General features: G+C 36.8%; 1 protein-coding gene across 1 annotated transcript in view; it reads left to right on the top strand.

Moving 5' to 3' along the window:
- The window catches only part of RNF217 (ring finger protein 217), a 64,274-nt gene extending 43,558 nt beyond the window's left edge, over positions 1-20,716 (top strand). The window contains exons 4-6 of the mRNA XM_050972452.1: positions 2,512-2,713; positions 9,069-9,140; positions 11,253-20,716. Of these exons, the coding sequence (XP_050828409.1) occupies positions 2,512-2,713; positions 9,069-9,140; positions 11,253-11,326 (348 nt within the window). The 3' untranslated portion in view covers positions 11,327-20,716. The remainder of the gene's footprint in view (positions 1-2,511; positions 2,714-9,068; positions 9,141-11,252) is intronic.
- The last annotated feature ends 1,564 nt before the right edge of the window (positions 20,717-22,280 follow it).

Genomic DNA, 22,280 nt, shown 5'->3' with positions numbered 1-22,280 from the left:
AAGACCGTTACATGTGCAGATGAGTACTGACTAAAATATTTTTATGGTTTGCTTTTTGGAGAAGCAAATATGAAGTGCATGTAGTTGCAGTATTTATCTGTAAGATAATAAATTCTTATCAACTTATTTCATGTTTCAAGAGGACAGTATGTCTGGAGAATTTAGGGCAGGAACAAGTAGATGGACAAATGATTCAGGAGAATTGCATGACTAACTGGAGCTGGGAGGCTTCTAGGAAAGCATGGGTAGAAGGATGGCAGGCAGTTTCTAAAAGGTGGATATTTCTGATATGAATGGTAAAACATAAAAGGCTATTGCTAGCATCTCCTTGAAGTTCTTACTACCAATAAAAATTACCTTATTTTTGGAATGTGAAGTAATTTTGATTTGCATCTAGGATTTTTATAGGTTCCACAATTCTGCAGAATTAGAATGAGGATGAATGATAACTTAATTGGGTTGGTAAATTGGAGTAGAGAGAGGAAAATTCAACAGTCTTGATTCAAAAAGAAAATAAAGCAACCAGTTAATTCTCATTAGTCACAAAATCTAGTTCCCTCATTTACATTTTTAAGATAGAATCAGCAGATGAGGAAAATAATCCTTTAAATTACAAAAGTCTCTATAGTTGCTGTCTGAGTTGGTTCCCTGAAAAAATAATTCTAATTAAATTTTAAAGTTAATTTGTCAAAATACTTTAAGCCATTATTAAAATACCTTCATTTCAGTTCAGGCTAATCTGAGGAATTATGGTAAATAAACTGTGGCTCCCAGAACTGGAGTCAACATCTTTTTTCACATGTAACCTGAGAAGTAAGAATTTGAACTGACAGTGTAATGTCCCTTTTAGGAAAAAAAAAAGTGTGTATCTTCTTAAGTTTCGCTTAAGTTGATGTAATATTGGGTAGAGTTCCCCTTCTGCTTTGTCTACTGTCAGTGCTTAACTGTCAAAGTTTTGAAGTCAAGTGGCTTATAAAGCTCATCAGCAGTGGTGTTTTTTCAGATGCTTCTGGAAAACAGGGCACCTGTAATACAGCAGAATTCCTTGGGGTAAAAGGGGATGATTGCTTGGTCTGACAAATTTTAAGTGTACTAGAATACTTGCCCACTAGAAAACTTTTTTTTTTTTTAATAGCCCAGTTCTCTCTTTTGTGAACATTTTCCCCTCTTTTGTACAAAAGCAGCATTTGAAAGTATAGAAAAGCAAATCCTGAGATCGCTGCTGTGGCGCAGGGAGGCTGGCAGAGGTACCTGGAGCTACTGCTACCCTTGTAACTCTTTGTTACATGGATAGAGTGCCAGTTTCAGTAGATGTTTGGGTGAGCAAGGTGAGAGCCCACATCACCCCTGATAAACACCAAAGAACAAAAGCATTTGACCCTCAAGAATGTCGGATACCCCAGGAGTCACAAGCTTCTCTGGAGCTCACTGAGCTTTCAGTGTCTCTGGTGCTTGCAGAGCCGCTGAGTGGTCATGCCATGTCTTTGCCTGTACCTCCCTGCAAAATAAATATGTGTAGATAAGTATAGAAGGCTTCAGGAGGCATTGATGGATCTGTTGCAAGTTTCAGCAGGTGAAATTCAAATTGGATGTAATGGAAAAAAGTATTCCCAGGGAGGATGGTGAAGCATGATATAGATTGCTCAAAGAGGCTGTGACATACCCATGCTTGGAAATTTTTTAAACTAATGGGATGAGATCTGGAGCAATGTGATCTGTCTGGAGGTATCCCAGCTTGGAGTTGGGGTTAAAATAGATGACCCCTGAGCATCAGTTTCAACCTCAATTATTAGGCTATCTCCAATTCCATTGTGGAACGTGGTCTTGGAATGCAGGATGTGGAGCTATTTAGCAGGCAATCGGTAGAAAGATGGCTGTAGAACAAGGGCAACCCTGCTTCATGCTGTGCTGTGGGTATCATGAAAGCTTGGTGAAAGTTTTTATTCCACATATAGTTTGTGGAATTATTTTGTTTGTTTTTTTAAATAGGAGAAAGCATCCATACTTCCCAAATAATGTAACAGCAGTGTCTTTCTGGTGTTTATTACAAAATGCCAGATTAATTTGTGATGGAAAAGGGAGTGGAGCCACAGTTGGTCTAAGAGAGAAACCTATCCGGGGAGGGGTCAAACAGAATTCATAACTATATTCACTGTGTTGCTTTTATTTTTAATAAACTTTGGTGCTAGCATACCTACTTCAGCAATAAAACTAAAATTTCAGTAAGGGCAAGACTTCTCATCTGATATGAAGAGCATTTAAACAAAAAAAGATTATGTAGGAAGTGGGAATCTGGAAACAATAGAACTCACATTTAGTGCTCTGAAACATGCCTCAGAAAACCATTATTGTCTTAAGCCAGGTGCAGTATTAATTAATGCAAGTACTGACTTTGCAGGGGGTTGCTTGCAGCTTCTTTTCATTTGGCACGTGAACTGCTCCGGGTAGCACCCGCTTTCCTGTGTTTAGGAAGGGGGAAAAAATATTTCTTCTTTCCTTCTGCTCATACAGATCCACATCCAGAGAACCGAAGGGTGTGACCACATGACCTGTTCACAGTGTAACACTAATTTCTGTTACCGTTGTGGGGAGAGATACCGCCAGCTCCGCTTCTTTGGAGACCACACGTCAAACCTCAGTATCTTTGGATGCAAATACCGCTACCTCCCCGAGAGACCACATCTAAGGAGATTAGTGCGAGGCTCTGTCTGTGGTGAGTGCATTAAGGCTCCTTGTGGAGAGCTGCACAATGCTATAGTTAAATTAAAACTAGTGGTTTAAAGGATTGGATGGACAACTTGTTTTTCAGTCATTCAAAAGGTGGCTTATTAAGTATATTCAAATATATGGCACTTGCCCTCCCTTTTTAGATGGACTGTGTATGATTAAGTATTTTGTCCTCTTCTGATAGCTTGTTTCCTATTTTTTTAAAATAATACTTAAGCAAACTGTAAAAGAGCTGTCAATATGCATGTCACTGGGTGTGTTCATTATTATCAAGGGCTACTGGAGAAATGGGTCAGAGGAGAAACCTTATTTAAATTAACCTTGGTGAAAGTCTGTTTGAATATAGTGCTCTTTGATTTGAACCTGATCTGAGTAGAAAAACTCAGGGTTTTCCCATATAAATAGGAGGACACTTTTTTAACTGTTAGCTTCAGTTCAAATAAAATCAGCTCGAAGCAAAAGAATTTCTATACATTAATTTTGCTCACAAAAGTTTGATGCTAAAAATGTCTTTTTATTAAACCAAAAGGCACTCATAATTTGCTTTTGAGCCAGATAGATATCTGTCTCAACCTAGAGAAGCACAAGATAATAAAGTAGACTCTTATGTTATGTGTTGTCTTTCATATATGTGAAGATCAGTCATTGTAGTGAGTTTACAGCATGTAAGGTGACCTATAATGTTACAAGAAATGGATGTATTAAATGTCAAAAAATGGATACTTGACAAGGAAAATAGAACTTTCCATACTTTGAACTAAGGCATAAAATTTGGGGATGACTTGTAGTTCACCTAGCATGAGGAAATGCTTTGAGCTTGATTGTACGGGTAAAGGCAAGAGACAGAACATGTGGGAAAAAGCAAACCTGAGGTGAAAGCATTACTCCTGAGCCAGACATGTTCCAGTAAGAAAACTTGGTGTTTTCCAGAGGAGCAACATAAGAATTGACTCACAAACTCGTAGACCTGGAAATGAAAATGCCAGTGTTGCTGCTCTGCATTGTAGGGGATTTGCAGACCTGGAATGCTTGTTTTAAAAAAGTGGCAATATGGCATCCAAGCCCATTAGTTTGACCTTAAGAGCTTGCAAGGCTTTGGTAACAAACTTTTAGAGAAGTGATTTAAAGATACTTTGAGAGAAGTGGTTTAAAGAAATAACTAGAAAGGAGATAAAAATTGGAGGTGCCTACTCTGAAACATTTTGTAGAGATTAGTTGCAGTACACCAAAAGATCTAGTCTACATGAAAGACAATGCTGGCATTAGGGCACATGAATATGAACATTCATTAAAAATTTAGGCTTAAACTTCAAGAACTGTTTCAAAGCACTTAGTAAGATTTCAGAAGAGCTTTCATAGCCACAATGGCAAACAATGTAAGCTTTTTAAAATAGATCTCGTTATTTTGGTGTAATTTGTCTGCTGCAGCAATAGATTGTACTTGAAGACATTACCAAGTCAGTTCTGCTCACCTGCAGAATCATGGGTAACCTTATTAGAATCATAGAAAATTTGGGGCTGAGAGAGATCTTTAAAGGCCACCTGCAATGAGCATGGGCATCTTCAACTAAATCAGGTTGCTCAGAGCCCTATTCAGCCAGGTCTTGGTTATTAAAGCTCCATGGTAAATATGTGTATGCTCATATTTACAGGATCACACATAAATAAGGTATAAGATACTTTTATTTTCATCTCCTATTTGCAAGTGTACTTGTGGTTTGCATTTATTAATAAACCAAGAAAGATTAGCAAAGCTCAAAGCCTCAGATTACATTTCATATAGGGTTTTCTGTTAAAAATGTCTCTCCAAAACTCCCACTGTCATATGATGTGATTTCTCACAAGAATGGTCATGATCTGAATAGAGACAGAGGTACCTGAATCTGTCAGCACATGTAGTAAGTGCCCCATTTTTACAGTAGCTTGTTAACACTCAAACTGACAAGAATTCAGAAAATTCTTGATTGGTACTTATGACCTTAGATGTCTGTCATTTCTACAGCTCTGGATTTGAATATTGATCCTGATACACTTTATGAATAACTACCAAAATACTCCAGAGACCTAACAGAACTCATACATGAAAATAAAAAATTAAAATCTTCAGAAATTTGCATCTGATTTGAATTTTGGAATTGAGCTCACAGCTCTTCTTCCTTTGCTGTAGATTTTGGCTGTAACTTGCATATGTGAGCCAGTCTAGGTTTTTGTACTCTTTTCCACATGAGTGTACGTGTGGGTTTTCACATTGATTTATAAAAATGTGTTATATTGCTGTAAGATTGTACCTCCTGACTTTTTGAAGATGGTATAATCCCAAACTGTGATACACTTTGTGGATTATGCCATTTTCAATGCTGGAAATTTGCTAGGATCACCTCTCTTTGTAAAACAGAATTCAACAGAATCAATCTGTGGCTGTTAATTGGGCTTGTATAAAAGTCTGCCTAATGAGTCTGTCCCCAGCAGTGGTCAATTAGAAATAAGATCTCACTCCCTGTTTGTTTCCTGTAATCATTGCTTTAGACACTTAGTTAAGGTTTGTATCTGAACTTTTGCTTTGTAACCCTCAGTCGATGGATCCTTCACTAGTTTTAACAGTTCTTAAATTTTGGCTTCCACAACATTTCTGGTAGAGGCTCTAGAATTTCACTATGTGTCAGGTGGAGAAAGTCCTGGGGTTTTTTTATTGATTTTTGATAATTTCATTGGCTAGTTTTGTCATCATGAAATTGAGTAAATAATAATAGCTTGCTGGCCTTTTCATGTCATTTTTATGGACTTTCCATTAGATTCTACTTTGTCATGATATTGGATTTATTTTTTTGTTTTGTTTGTGTTTTATGTGTTGAGCTGAAGCTTACTAGTCTTAATCACTTAAGATCAAATTTAAAACCTAAAAATGTGGAATTTCTGTTAGGGATCACACCAAGGCTCAGAGAGGTCCCAGTAGCTAGAACTGAAAATATAAATATATAAATACTTTATCAGGCAAAAGAGGAGCATTATCATCAGTAGGTGTTACTGCAGAAGCCTGGGTTTTGGTTCTGTTCTGAAAGTCAACAGAAGAAGAGATGGTAGCAGAGATGCCATTAAAAGCATAGGCTCTACATTTTAGTAACATCTCCTGAGAAACAGAGGGTGGATTTCCTGTAGAAAAATGCCTCTGCTAGTTAGCTAAGTAGTGGAAACTAAAGGAATGTTATCTTGGCTACCTGGGAGACTGGTGAGGTGTTGCTAGATAATGTGGGGGTATTGTATGACTTTTTACTTTATTGCTATGGAGAAGAAGTACTTTATTAAAATGTGGTTTTGAAGCCATATGGAGTGAAGGTTTTTTGGGTTCTTCCTAAAATCTGGCTGGTTGGAGTGTGTAGAAGATCACCGCATGGCAGGCTGGCATGATTTCTGTTGAGGAGCAAGTGTGTACAGTCACAAACTGCTCTGCAGTAGAAATAAGGGAAAACTGCAGTAAAAATAAGGGAAAAGCATTTATGGCAGCATAATTTAAACATACTTTGCTTCATCAACCAGCTGTTATGTAAAGGTGATAGTAATCACAGGGAAAAGAAAACCTGAGAGCAGAAGTGATCTCTGATGTATCTTTCCCTTCTTTAGCCAGCATGGTTTTTAGAGAAGTGTCCTATGACAGTACAGTTGATATATTGCTCTAAAACCTGTAACTAAACCCAAAGTTATGCAAGGGAAAAGTATTCCCTCATGTTTCCTGAAATACTTTGTTATTTTGCAGAAGAATGTGGTTCTCTGTATCACAAATAAGGCAACCCCTCTGAGACACCTGCAAATACAGTTGTTGTATTAGCACAGATGCCTGCATCTTCATGCTGGGCCACCCAGTAGAGAAACTTTTTATGATTAATTTGAGTGCAATTGTAAAAAGGTTCTGTTTCAATTGCTTTTTGTGAAGTTACCTTTAAAAATGAACTCTGGAGAACAGCAGACTGACTGTCATAGCCTACTGCTGTTATCACCACATGGGCTAATGACCCAAGATTTTATTCAGCTCTGAGACAGGCATTGCATTTGCTCTCTGTGCTCTCAGTCTCTCAGGTAACAGACGTAGGACAGTTTAGTGCCTGCAGCAAACAGCCTTAGTCTCAGTGACATTTCTTAGTGTGTCATGATTCCCTATATGATAAAGAGCCTCATAATCTTTTGCACTATGACAAACAATGTCTATCAAGCTGGAATTGAATATAAAGTAATTTTCAATTCTGACATGTAAAACTGAGCATTTTATAATTGTTTCATAGAATGCAAATAAAAACCATTGGAGCAAATAGTACATACCCTCTGCTTTGCCAGTGATTGCTGCTGTTTGTACTCTTCCTGATAACATTTGCAAGCCTTGTTCACCTTGTATTGTTTGTTATTTTTAGTTTACAAAGGTAGAGAAATATTAAGGATTTGAGTGTGACAGCTATATAAGAAGAAATAGTATTTGTTTTGAAATTTGGTCTTTCGAAATAATGCATTGCTAACCAAAGGAAGATATGGTCTCACAATTATAAGTCATTTTATCCTATAAGGTAAATTATAAAAGATAACTACACAGTACTCATCACTTCATATTCACAGGCAGAAGGAGACACTGCTCATGCTTTATTTCAGCTCCGAGTTTGTCAAATATAAGTGAACAAGTTCTTGAATTAGCTGAGGAACTGTTCTTTTTGTCTGAAAAGAAGTTATTCCAATTGAAGACTGGCTTAGCCCTTCCCATAGACTCTGTTTCTACATACTTAGTCACCAGCTCAGTGATTTAAGTTTTTAATAATTTTGGTACCAAATATCATAATTTTCTAGCATTCTAATTACATGCCTATTGATGAAGTAAGGAGTTCATACCTTAAGCCTCTAATCTTTAACAAGTTTTACTTGAAATTGTTGAAGACTCTGGTGGTGTTTTAAAATGCTTTTAATTTCTTATTTTTGGACCTTTTTTAAGGTTTTCCATCACTTTACATTCATTCTTCTGTCTACACTTGAATAATGTACTTGACAAGTTCTGTGTGTATAGAACACAGCTCAGTGGAGTCCCAGAAAGGTGCGCCATTAGGATGCCTAGCAACTAGAGTAATACAAATATTTGCCAATTTTTTTTTCTTCTAGGAATCAAAGTTTCCCACCCACTGCACTCCTGTGAAATTTAAAAGCTATCAAAACAGAGCAGGAAAAAGACCAGTTCATTTAACTGCTGTAAATATTTCCAAAATATCTCATTTTTCCTTTAGACTGCTCAAATTAGTGTCTCAGGTTATGGAAAGGTTTACATCATTATTGAATGTAGTAATCCACTTACTGAAATCTGATATGAGGGACTTGAGGGAGGGAAGAGAGAGGTAACCAACTCAATTTTTCTCCCATTCTAGAGGTGACCTTTTAAACACATACCTAACTTAGAGAATTGCAGAATTTCAAGTCCCTGCTCAGATTGCTGGTGCATCAGTAAAAATGCCTGCCCTCCTGCATTTTCAGACAGCTCAATTAAGGGATGTCTTTGTTCCAACTGCTCGGCCACCAGAGCCAGGGAGATTCTTCCATTGAAAGCATGCAGTGCAAGGAAGATAGCTTGGGTTCTGGTTCAGTTTCAAATTCACTTTTTCAGCAAGACCCCCTGCCTTCACTGTGTGAACTTCTACAAATCACGAACTCATCAGAAAGTAAAGAACATGAACATTTTTTATTTGTTCTTGGTCTTATGCTGTAGCAAGTATGCTGCTCAACATCACTGCCCTGCTCATGTGAGAGCTACAGCATATCCTTATAAATGTAGATCCAAAATAGACTTGGCTGTGGTTTGACTTAGACCTAAATCACAGCTGTACATGAACACTTCACTGTAACCTTTTAAAGCAAGCAGAAATGTATTTAAAGGTGATGGTCTCATCACCTTGAGCTATCCTAAACTTTCCAAGATGCTAGTTTGCTTGGCATCTCTCCAGGCTGGTTGCTGTGCAGTAGGATTCCAGAGAAGCCAAATTATAGTAGCTTTATAGCTGTCACGTTCCTGTCAATGCTTGAGGGACTTCAGAATGGAAACAGAAATAAATGCAAGCTGTTAATGTATGAGATAAGCTGTGCTCAGAGAGTTGTCATGGGTGAAGAGGGCAAAGAGAAATGTGTATAGGGAACTGACTGCGTGGTGGTAGTTCCTGGCTGAATTTGTAGGATGAAATTACAAATAGGAATCCTATTTTTGAGGTAAAGAATATTTTTAAAATAATAGATTAAAATATTTTCTGATATTGAAATATTTATGAATTGTTGGAAAGGAAAAAGTGAAACCTTCTTTGAACTGTTTGATGAATTTTGCATTTCAGCTGGAAAACTACTCATTACACCCCTAATATTGGTTCTGGGACTGGCACTGGGAGCTGTAGCTGTTGTAATAGGTAAGAGTTACATATATGAATGAAACTAATCCTGATTATGCAGTGACTTTACTCTATATGACATATCAAAGACATGGGGACAAAGTACAGATTTCACAGATGCTGTTTTAGTATTAAGCACATTAATTTTTTCTTAAAAAATAGTGTTTTTAAATTTATGCTTACTAGCTTTATTTTTGTTCCCATATTTTTCATTTTCCAAATAAACGTTTTTAACTCCTGTAGATTAACTAGCAAAAACTTCAGAGTAATTTAAACATAATCCTGGGGTGCTGACTGACTTGGACCCAGCTTTATAATCAACCCCTTGGATTACAATTTTATAATCTTGGTCATTTGTATGACAAGATTTTTAGGGAACTAAGAGCTCACCAGCTTGAAGATGCAGCAGCAACAAAGCAGCAAACTGGGATGAGTCAGTCTCAAAACATGATCCAGTGCAAAGGCTGCCAAATTGCATTCCATTACAAAAACTGGTACTCTGAACTCACTTGATTACAGTATCAAAGCTCTGTTAATGTGGTTGTATTAGGGTGGACAGATATTTCAGCAAAGCTGCTCTTTGCCTGGCTTAGCTGAGTTTTCCCACAGAAAATAGATTAGCTGTGACAACAAGGTATAATTTTGCTCATGTGAGTGCATATCCACTCTTTATATTGGCAGCAATATGTCATTGAGGGATCATGCTGCTTCACAGCTTTTCATCAAACTGCTTATTCCACTGAGAATTTGCAGTGCATGCCCAGCCCTGAGGTATATTGGGGTGTGGCTCCTTTATTTTGATACAATAAAGCCAAAATACACCAGCATAGCTATATTAATAAGGTTGGAAGTAACCAGTCAACCTATAAACAAAATACTGTTACAGCTTTTCTAGACTACATCTGGCCAAATAAGGAATATTGCTGTACTTTCTGTATTTAGACCAACCATCTTCAATGGAGAGAGTAAGTGGTGCTTATCTTCAATATTTATTCTATTCAATAGCATTTTTATATCAAAATTTTAAACAATAAAGGCTTCTTAGTGCCAGTAAATCTTATTTTGGTCTGCAATCTGGTATAATCTGTGTATGGGGGGGGGGGAACACCCCCCCCCCGATTATTTTTTATATACTGAAAATCAAGAGAGTTTTGCAGTAATACAGTAACAATATTTGCAATAATAATCAGAATGCCATTGAAGTCTCATCCTAGGCTTGGCTGGATAAGATATGATCAAGGACAGCAGTATGAGCAGTTCCAAAAACATTGATTATTTATAGGAAAGTTTTGGTTTTGAGGTAATTAGAGCAATATTTGCTGCCAACCACTATTAGAATAATTTCAGTTACATAGCTGAAAATCATACTACACCATTTACAAGGCTATTGAGCAAAACAACAACCCTGTGATTGTAGTAGTCTTTTGTTCTGTGTTGTTATTGTAGTGGTATTTGAAAAGAAAATCCTCGGTCATTTCAGTCAGCTGGTGGCAAGAGAAAGAGGAAGTTGCTTCTCATTTGGGTTTGAAAGAGTACAGACTATTTGACAAATTATTTGTCACCCAAATGATTGTGATGTATTCATTTATTTTTGTTTCTTCAGCTTTCTTTCTCTCAAAAGACTTAAGAATAAATAATTCCCTGTCCAGGCAAGCATAAACACTTGATATTATTAAAGATAAACATTTGGTATTACTTCATATTAGATGAGGATGCTTATAAAATAAATAAAAAGTAAAACTATAACATTCTGTCTCTATTGCATGTGAATCTAATTGAAAACTAGTTTAGATACATCAGCTTTGAATTTAGATCTAAGAATTTCCAGAGTGCTTTTAAAAGTTTTGTTTGTACCATTTACCAAACAGCATGATTCAGAAATTAATTTGTCAGAGGTAAGTGTAGGGTTAGTAGGAACTTGTTGTAACAAGAAAGAGTAAGTGTAGCTTAACTCATTATCAAAGACACTGGTTGTTGCAGGTGAGGTTTTATTTTTCTGTTTGTCCAAATGCTTGGTCTAAATTCTCCTGAGACATGAAAAGCTCCATCTGAATTAATATATCTAAAGAACACATGCACAAAGGATTGCATTTAATTATGTGTTTTTTTCATGTTTCCTTCTTTTGGCAGGTTTATTTGTGTTTCCTATCTATTGCCTTTGTAAAAAGCAGAGGAAAAGGTCACGGACAGGTATGCCCTGGTGAGGATGGACATGACTCGCCTGAACTGAGCTGGTCCTGCAAGGGCTATCCGTGTTTTGTGCAACAGAGCAATACAGTGCTGGTTACAGCATCAAAGCCACCGCCCTGGAAGAAGGATGGGGGCTCTCCTGCCATCTTCCCTCAGCTGAAAACACTACTGCAGACCAGAAAGCCTCTTTGCTCTGGTGCACTCTCAACAAGATGGGCCCCCTGACTGCTGCTTTTTAAATGTTTTTTTGGTTTTGTTTTTTTTTTTTAGTTATTACTTTGGAGGGGTTTTTTTGAGTCTAAGTTTTTGAACCAGACAATCCAAGTCTGTATTGTAGCCACAACTCTACTACCGATTTGGCCTGTGAAGAAAGCATTTAACTGCTAACATGTGCTCGTTTAACTTCAGTGTCGGCCTTTAAGGTGGAAATGCTTAGAAGTGTTTGGACTCTTACTGTGTACTGAGCATACTACTTTTGGTATTAAAAACGACTTCTGTAAATAACTTCCATCACACAGCATTCTGTTCAGCATACCGAAACCCCATCACATGCCAGAGCACGACAGCTGGTTATCTTCTGAGCCCTCCTGCCAGCGGAGTGCACATTGCCACCGCCAAACTGCAGTGCCTCAGAGGGAAATACCCTTAGTACTGGAGCGCCGTGATACTTAACAAGATGCTGATTGGTTTCTCTTCAGTAATTTATTTATCACAGTCTGTTAATATTAATGGCAGAGGGTGTGAGAAGATTTCTTACAGCAGGACTTCCTTTTTAAATTCTGACAGTACAGAAAAAATCCGAAGGGTTTAGATAACAAGATGTGTCAGTGGCCTAATCTGTCCCAAGATATCCCTGAAATGTGTCTTCAGGGAAGCTGGAAACCTGCTCTTTTTATTCTGACTTGGAATATGATACACATGCTACACACTACCTTTGTGAGGATTGTCTTGATGAAATGTTACAGCCTAAATAGCACATTTTGTTTGTTTGTTTCCTTGAGTAGGCTACTACTACATAAGTCTTGGAGTATCCGCTGATGTCTTATGAGGAAAATCTGTGAATCCTGGGTAAGGGAGGCGATCATAAATTCTTAGGAGACCACTTCATTCTGACTTTCTGCTTCCAGTGTTTCTCTTCCTGGCACATGACAGTTCTGAAGAGAACAGCTCTCTTTGCTCTTTTTTCCTTAAGTTCTACTGTTTGCTACCAAATCCAAAAGAAATGTAATTCAGCATAAGGAGTCAATTACTGAGAATTTTTACACTTTTAATTTTAATCCAAATCTATCATACAAATATAACTTAAAAAACTAGAATAAATTTGTTTAGACAGAACACTGAAACAATAAAGAAAGGAACTGAATAAAAATAAATATCTACTTAATACTGTAAAAATACAAGCTAATCTTAAAGAAAATAAGATTGGATTTGTACTGTGAAGGTACTTCTTTTCAGTTTGTTTTTGAAGATACGCATATATATATATATATATATATATATATATGTTTATGTATATATGGGGAAAGGGGAAGCAGGAAGAAGGGAAATGTCCTTAAGAGTCTACTGACTTCAAAATTTAGCCTTGCAAAAAAACGTATAATTTAAGAGGATGTACTTTGTACCACTTTCTTTGAAAATTGTTGTTAAATCTGAATCCTGTTGTAATTTTTAAGCAAATAGTGTTCTGCCCCACCAACATAATATTGTTACAAGATACTTTGAAGCCTCAGTGGAAGAAGCTGATAACTTTTGTTTACCTGGAAACACAAATATCAGTTTACCATAGTTGGCTAGTATGCTTGTTTTCTGTCAGCTTCTGGTTTTGTTTTCTTGTGGTTTTTTTTCTTCTAGCACACCATAGTAGTCAATAACTATTTCATAATTTCCGTTTGAATTTAAGGGCATGTTTACCCTGTTATCCTAACAGCAGAAATAGTACCTTTCAAAGATTTTCAAATTAAGAAGGGAAGCAGTGATGTTTAGAAATAAAATTCAAAGCCTATTGTCAATGCAAATTCACCTGTTATTTAGACTTACTTTTTCTGAGACACATCAGTTTTCTATTTGTGTTCTGTCTGAAGTTGGAAGCTGCCTTAAAATTGGTTTTGAGTGTGTTTTCTGAGGCTATACATATCAGTTGTCTTTGGCTTACTCAGGGATTTTTATTCCTCTCTTTAAATGTCAAATAATGAAGATATTTTTATATTATTTAGAAAAACCTTCAGACCTCAGAGCGAGATATATATAGATAGAGTTGGGTTTGCAATGCAGTCTATAACTTGGTGTCAAACGATTCCACTTGAGAATATTAGAATATTTTAGTACTTGAGATTATCTGTACTTAACTACACAGTGGATTAATTTCCTTTCTTTTCCTGATTCTGTATAAATGTGAGAGATATTCTTACAGTCTTTGTAGCTGTTTTCACTCTGCCATGTTTGCCTTTTTCAGTTTTTAACTAGAGTTCAGTAAAATCTGAAACGAAGATATTAGAATAAAGAACATAAAAGGGAAGATAATAGATCTGCACTTCTATTCAGAAGGTATGTCCTTGTGGATGGAGAAGAGGAACATACAACTCAGCTCCTACATTATCATTTCATCTAGGCCGTTTTGATTTTATCAGAACAGATTAAATCAAGGGGAAATGGTTCTTCATTTTCTATACAGAGTGGAAAGAGACATCTTTGACCTTGTAAAGATGAATGAGTCTGATTGTGCTTTTTCTGCAGAGAAAAAAAAGGAATTAAAATAATTTTTGCAGTTAATAATTTTGCAATTGCAAAGAATTACAATAATTCCTGTAGAACAGGATAAATGTTCAAGAACCCGGCAGAATAGGGGTATGGAAGTCTTTTCCCTTCTTTATAAAAATACTACCACTTGAAAAGTACATGAATACAATTTTTATCAATATTATATAATATAACCTACTAAAGCATGAGAAGTAGCTCAGTACAAAGCTTCATTTGGTTAAACATTAGCTTTTCAGCAACTCATCACAGCAAACTTTATGTGCATCGAAGCCATGTCATTTGTTTTAAAAACATTAATTTATTCCTTTGAAAGAAACTGAATGAACTTTATAAGGAAATTATCTAAGTGTATTGTGGTTTTTGTAGCTACTCTAAAGAAACCATCGAGCTGTTCTACTCCATGTTTATTAGCAGAAAGCTTCATCAGGCAGCTATATTAACCTGCTAAGGCAGATTCCACACTACTGTTTGCTGATCGTCATGGTCATTGTGTTTGCTTTCGCAACAGTTGATATTTAAGATTATTTATCTTTGTGCAAGGATGTTGCTCATCAGTGCCTGTGTTCAGACTAGGAAATGCTTAAATCCATTCTACGCTAGCTATCTGTTCCAAGCTTGCTGGGGCCGGATTTGCCTGTGCACTCAGCCCTGCGTGCAGGCGCGCAGTCAGAGCTGGGGCTCTCCCCGTGCTGCCGTGGCTTTGTGTTCCCCATCCTGTGCCGTGGCTGTGTGTTCTCCATCCTGCTCCTGCTGGGAGGGCTGGCTGGACACACCACTCCGCAGGAGCTGCTCTCCCTTTCTCCACTATGCAGAATTTAGTTGTATTTCAGTAGTGGGGTCAAGTCCCAGGGCTTCTCAGCCATATCAGCAGCAGGATCATTTTCTGTCCGTGGCATCTCAGAGCATAGTTAGGTATATGTAGAGAGTTTATCCAGGAGCTTGTTACTAAAAAATAATTGTGCTTTTCCTTATGTAAGTCTATTAGCCAGTGAGAGTAATAAGCTGAGTAGGAATACAAGCAAGAAGCAGAAAAACAATTCCAAGTAGCTTTGTGCTGAGCTGACCCATCAGGCTTAGTTCTGTACAAAAAAGTCAGTGACTCTTCACCACCTCTGTAATAAACAGTATATTCCTACCTGTTCAGTGTCATTAAAGTACAGTGCACTTTGAGTGATCTATTATCTTCCTTTGAGGCTGTGCAAATGTGTAAGGGAAGATTTTGTTTGGTTTTGATGCTCCTAATGCTGATTTCTTTACTCTTCCTGGTGTGTTAAGGGTTTTTGTAATTTACACCTATTTATTCATTATAAAAGTTTTACTTTATTAAAAATATTAATTTGTAGGGACTACTGCCAATTTAACTAGAAAGCATTTTGGATCACCATCAGGTATTCTTTTTTAGCCAAGAGGCTTTTTGCTCTTCCAAAGACTGTCACAGTTTGTGTGATGTTAAATGGTGTGTAGGTGGGGCAGTAATTCTCCCAGAGGATACAAATTCAGCAGTGATGGAACGGTTTCTTACGCCAGTTAGATTCAAGAAACTGTTTAATATTCAGTGGCCAAACAGATTGCCATGCAAATTCTTGGTTGGTTTGTTAGTTTTTGTTGTTTTGTTTTGTTTTGTTTTTAAATTCAGTTGTGTTATTTTGTTTCTTGAGCAAACTTTACATCATAATTTTTGGTATGCTAATTGTGCTGGTTGAAGTTGTGGATAAGAACCACAGATTGCTGTTATTCTTATAATCTATATTAGATCTCTGCTGATGGAAAGAATCCTACATGAGGAAACTATTCAATAATTTCGTACTTTCTTTTAATTTTTAAGCCTTATAGTTGCAGTGAGTCAGCTTCATTCCTGACATCAGTCACAGCCCCATTAAACAAGAGAAAGCTATTTTTATGCCAGTGTGGAATTTGGTCACAAATACTTTTATAAAAATATCTGGAAGCATGTTGATAGCCATGGAAAACCTGGTTCACTTCTTAAGAAGTGCAAACTACTATGGAGCCACTCCTCTCACTGCAGATTGATGCCAATGTGTTTAGTAAGCACAGGAGAGGGAAAGATTTGGGAAGAATTTCCAAACATTCTCACTAGAGCAGATTGTCAGGAGAGGGGATACTAGCTTTTAATACAATAAAGAAACCTTAATGCTTTGAGTCACTAGTAAAATTAGAAACAACACCCAAAGACAGTGTTAAGTAACATTTCTTCAAATTCTGCTTTCTTCAATGTAACAAATAGCAACACACTGTAAGAAATAGAATTGCAGCTGTTCAGTATTTTTAGGACTTAAAACACAAACTTGAGGGTGCGCAACATCTAAAAAGTTATGTTGCTGATCTATGTGGTAGTTTTTCTTGCTACTGTTACATGAAAAACCAGCTGAGCCTTGATTCGATTGAAGACAGTGTTTTCACTGTTGTTACAGCTTGAGTACTTAACACTCCAAAACATTTTTGTAACAAATGCAGTTGCTTGCAGACTGAAGCTTCCTTGCTGATTCTTCCTTTCCTTTCTGTGCGTAAGAGTTCAGAAACCATATGTTCTCTCTGCAGTAAGGAACAGACTGCACTGATGCTTCTCTTCTCTTGGCCTAAGAATCAAATGCCATAAAGTAGGGAAATAAAAACTGATCTTAGAGTGCATGCTCTGAATTCAAAGTTAAAAATGTGTAATAAGTTTTAATTACTCCATAGCAAAACTAACATACATTTTGAAACATAATTCCAGCTGTTAATTTATAAATCTGTCTGTATAACATAATAGTTATAATAGTGATGCATTTATTAAAATATGCATATTGTGCAAAAAGAAAAGCCTTTTTTGGTGCTTATTTGGCTTATCAAAACATGAAAAATTATTTTGAGGTGTTTGGATAGATTAAAGGCAGAAGAGAAGCCTATTCTGTAAAAATACTTGTTTAGCATTAATGTGAATTTTGCACATATCTTAAACACAATTGCATGCCAACCCCATTCACTGTTCACCGTGTTGAAAATTTGTCAGACTGAAGACAGTATTTTTGAAATTTTTAACTTACTGTCACAAAGCATGATGTTACTAACACAATGCCACATTTACCTCATTTTTAGAAGGAAATATATTTACAGAATTCAGAGAAGCTGTTCAGGTGTTTTAAACCCATCCTGTAAAATTATGATGCAGTCAGGAAACATCTTCATGTCTTATGCAAGCTCTGGGTGAGTAGATGGATTCAGTCTTTAGTCATGGACTATGTTTTTGCATAAAAAACACACTCTTAAGAGTTTTTCATATCAATTTGCATCCTAGTGCTTTGTGTCCAGAAGTTGCATGGACAGGGATAGATTTACATTGCACTGTTTACCATCTCATAATAAATTGTTTACCGTGTTTCCATTCTTATACACTTTGTATGCACTCCTTCTCGTTCTAAATCTCATAATTTGAAACTGACTCGTGAAAATGGCTGATGATCAAATTGCACCCTGTAAAATGTGATCTCATAAGTTGCTTCATTAATGCTTTGCTGAGATATAAGCAAAATATTAATTTTGTTGTATTTACATTACTTAAAAGCAAGATGCTAAAATCTGTTTTTCTTCAGGGCTTTTAATTTTTAATTTTTTAGAAGTTACTTAAACAGCACAGTCATCTTTGTTACATAACTAACCATCTGAGTACAAAATAACATTTTCAGGTCTTTGTTAGTTCTTGTCACTATGGTAGAGATGAGAATAGTGTTGAAAAAAAGAAAAAATTATCTCTGAGGAGTAAAAGCTGAATTTAATTCCATGACAGTTCAATGAGAAGTCTTCCCTTGCCCCCATCTCTTGTTTTATGTATTTTAGGGTGAAGGGTTCTCTTTAAAATAAGTTTAATTTTAATGGCAAGGTGTGAGGGTAGTGAGATAATAAATCACACCCTTTTTAGTGTACAGGCTTCTGGCACAACTAGGGTGCTGGCCAAACACTGTGGATTCATGAAGAAAGCAATTTCTAGTTCTACATCTGGGCAGCATACAAGCTAGATGCATCAGTGATGGGAACTTTTTGTAGTATATTTATGGGCTGACTAAGAACTTGTAAAAACTGGAGGAAGGCAATGCCCATGAAAGCAACACTTGAATTCCAGTATTTAGTGTTTTGTATAATTAAGGGTTTATAAATGTGTAAGTGCCTTATTGCGTGAAACAAATGAAAGGTGTTCATACCCCTCAGAGGAGCAATGTGGGAATTCCTGTTCTGTGGAATCCTACAGTTACATTAAGCTAAAGTAATGAGTTTTGGTTTGCTGAGAAAGTTGACAGATGTTATATTAGGGAAGAAGTTAGCCTATCATAAAAGCCTATCATTAATCATAAAAGCCTATCATTAATCTGGCACGCTTATTTTAATTCTGATGATCTCATTTTTGTAGGTTTTTTAAACTTGCTCTTTGCCCCCATCCCTCCCATCTTCCTTCAGACTTCTGCAGAAATGCATCATAAGTTGGAGTAGGTCTGGCTCCTCCAGCATAAGAAGCCATGAGTTTTCAACTACTGACAGAAACTCAGCTTGTTGGAGAGGGGAGTTGAGCACAGCCTGTTGTGGCTGCACCTGCCAGCTCGGGGGCTCACTCGTCCCTTGTTTGCCCTAATTGTTGGAGGTGGAAGCACCAAGGAATATGGCACATGGAGGTGCACTGCCACTAGGCTGGGCCTTAAAGCAGGTTGAGAGCACTTCAGTGTTATCCAACTGGAGCTAACGTATCCTGTCAATACAAGTTGGTAACTCCTGTGGGGTGGATATCTTGGTGGACAAAACCATCAATGATGATGGTGGCACAGCTCTGGGATCTCTGCCCAGCCCTTCACTGCAAGGTGGGAGGTGTGATCTGGAAAAGTATTACTCATTTTGCCATCTTCTCATAGCTTCAAAATGGGTGTTGTGGGGTTTATTTCTTCTTGCTTCGTTTTCCAGAACACAGTGGAATTTTAGGTTCTAAACCTACTAAACCTGTTTGTTCTTATTAACATTGATGCCACTGTTGTCCATCTACTGTTAAAGTCAGGAATAAGCTACTTTTCTAAAACTATCTTAAATTTCATAAGCTTATGGTAGCAATTATCTGCCAAAAAAAAAAGTATAAAAAGGTAATTATCAGAAGGAAATTGAGTTAATGGGGGGTAAGAAGAAAAATGATGCTTAGAAGGTCTTATTTTTTTATAGATGCATGATCACAAGATAGTTTTAATATGTTCAATTTCCTCCACTGAGAATTTGTTAAGGAAAGCAGGAGAAATTAAGATGAGTATCCCTTTGAACCTTTTATTTTCCTGGAACTCATGAGTTTTTCAGAACTGTAGGAGGGGCTTTTTTCCCATCCTGGAGTTACTAATTTGTAATATAGCTTTCACATACTGTGAACACTACTGTGAGTGTTTAGTCAGGATTCAGCTTGCACATCTAAAGGTTTTGGTGATAGGGAATTTGATTTAGAGCCATACTGCAATAAAATTATAAGTGAATTAGTACATATCTTAATGACTTCTGTTTCAGCATTATCTCAGAATTTTAAAATTTGATTCTTCTATAATCTATTAAGTAGAAGATGCCATGTGTCAAAATACTCCTTCAACATTATGAGTTACTGTTTATTTGTACTAGTTATTTCCTTAAATGAATTTTTTTCTCTCCTAGAACCAGCATTCACACAACCAAAATGCTGATAAGATTTCCCTGTTATCTTTGTCTTGCCTTTATCTAAAACTATATTTTCTGTTGCCTAGTATTGCAACAATGGTCTTCATGCTGTAATAACTTGGTAAAATATTCAGTAGTGTTGGGCAATATTTTACAAATAATTCATCTTCAAGTTGGTATTTTAAATGTGTAACAATAATCACGGTTCAGTGTGCTACCTATGTGGCTGCTTTAGTTCATGTCAATGTTTTGTAAGGATTATTTACCCTCTTCCTACCCACTTCAGAGTGCCTTTTCATTTAGGAGGTCTAGAAAGATGGTTCATTGAAGTCTTCTGTTGAATCTACCATAGTAATGTCTGATCTTTAAACTTGTCCTGATGAATGTATAACTAAAATCTTGTTCTTTAAAAAGCTATAGTAGACACAGGTTGTATATGCACATGTACATGCATGGATACAAGGGAAGGTATTCTGCCAATGTTTGTCCTGCTGGACAGGACCTTTCGAAAGTAAGTGAATTTTTTAACAGTTTTATTTTCAAAATGTTACCTCACTAGTATTCAGTAGTAGATATGTCTCTGTATTGCTTCACTTTGCTAAATACAATCACGGTAAGCAGTTTAATTTTTAAAAGACTCTGCGATGAATCTGGTGTTCTTATGAAACTGAATTTCGTAAGACAAAACTTACGGTACTTTGTTTCCTTTGAAGGCATTCCTTTCACTTACACTGACATCCCAAGCCCCTGTTAGCAACAGACTGAAAAAGTGCTTCCCCATGATGAAATGGAAGAATGTGAAGTAGCATTTGAATGCACTCCACCCATCTTAGAATCACTATTCAGAATTGGGGGCGGGGGGCAGTGGATTTGATTAATTGTGGGGAGACATACATTGTAGAGTTCGTTCACTTGCACACAAGGGGTTTTACAATGTCATCTAGTAATGTCTACCTAATAAAGTTTTGAAAAAGAAAAAATTAAATTGCCTGAATGTTTAACTCTTTCTTTAAGCAATTCTATGCATTGACAATCTCCAAGGAGTCTTGCTTAAATTTGTAATACTTTTTATGATGTTTATATAAACTTTTTTTAAAATCACACTAAATAATTTAAACTTCAGAATCTTTGTGTTCTCAAACCCTGTATTAGAGTCACTTCACTCTTTAGCTGCTGTAACACTGAAAATGAAAGCAGAAGTAAAAAGCCGGTTTATTGTGGTGAATATTTTAATACAAAATACTCCCTGTCATGTGGCTTTCACTTTTCAAAGCATCCTGATATGCAACACAGAATTTTACCTTCTCATGAAATGTTAAAATGTTAGCATAAAATAACTGAATGCAGAATGAGGACAAAATTGCTGGAATCCAATTTTCCCAGTCCCTTTTTATGACTACTTCATAAAGATTTATCACTTTCAAAGGGTTTTGGAGAAAGCAGTCTGTAGCTGTAAACTTGAAATTGGTAACCCATCAATTGAAGCGGTTGCCTGTTTTCTCTGGAAAGGAACTGTGTTCAGTTTCCTTACTAGGTGATGAAATGTGTTTCCTTACTATGTGATGGAATGTGTTTTCTGATGTGTTGGGGATTTTTGCACATTCATGAACAGGCACACAAGGTATCACCACTACCTACAGTTAGTTTCTGTAGGAAATAATGCTGAAAACCAATTCCCTGCTGAGAAATACTCAGGAAAAATCTTGAGGCCTATACTTTGTCCCGCTGGTGGAGAAAAAGCCTTTCATCCCCCTCCCCAGGCCCCTACCAAACAGTCAAGACTTGCAACAAAATGTCAAGGACATCATAGCAGAGGCTCCTTATCTGCAGGAATTCCAGCGTGCAGTGTGCAGCAATGGAAGAGGGATAGTCTGCAGGCCAAAGAAATCGATAGCCCTGGAGCTGAAACTGAAGTTTAACTCACTTCTCACTGGCGATCTCAAACTGTTTGACAAAAGACAGACAGCAGACTTTGACTTTAAGCATGGTTTTTCCCCAAGTAAAAAGGACTAATGAGCTCCGCAGAGATTGCAGATACAGAATTGTAATCTCTAGATGCTCCTCTTCAGCTGATTGACATTTGGTGCTTTTGAGGGTTTTCATGATTTGCTTAGTAGGTTGGCTTGAGCAGTGAAATGAATCATTGTGGGGTATGTGAAATACTGAATTAGAATTAGCAACCATGTACACCTGTTATGCTTCTAAAAGGTCAGTGTAGCTTTTTTGAAGGAGTCCTGTCTTACAAACCACAAAGTTTATTGGCAGGTCAGCAAGTTCTGTAATTCCTTGCAATAGTCTCAAATTAAACCTAGACATGGGCTGAGAAGGAGGATCTCGTGTGGACAAGGTGGGCATAGTATGGTCAGAACACAGAAATTGACTGTAGTAAATAGCTTGTGCCATGAAGGGAGGATGCCAATTGAATTCTGCAGAGATTTTTGTTTGGCTTTGCTCTTGACCATATTTGCAAATTATCTAAAGAAAAAGTTAAACAATGAGGAAATAAACAATCTTGAGTTACCTGGGAGTGAAGAGATGAGAGTT

The sequence above is a fragment of the Serinus canaria genome, chromosome 3 (assembly GCF_022539315.1).
Source record: "Serinus canaria isolate serCan28SL12 chromosome 3, serCan2020, whole genome shotgun sequence".
In the NCBI taxonomy this organism is placed as follows: Eukaryota; Metazoa; Chordata; class Aves; order Passeriformes; family Fringillidae; genus Serinus; species Serinus canaria.
The sequence above is the reverse complement of the archived record's forward strand: the minus strand, read 5'-3'. Positions and strand labels throughout refer to the sequence as shown.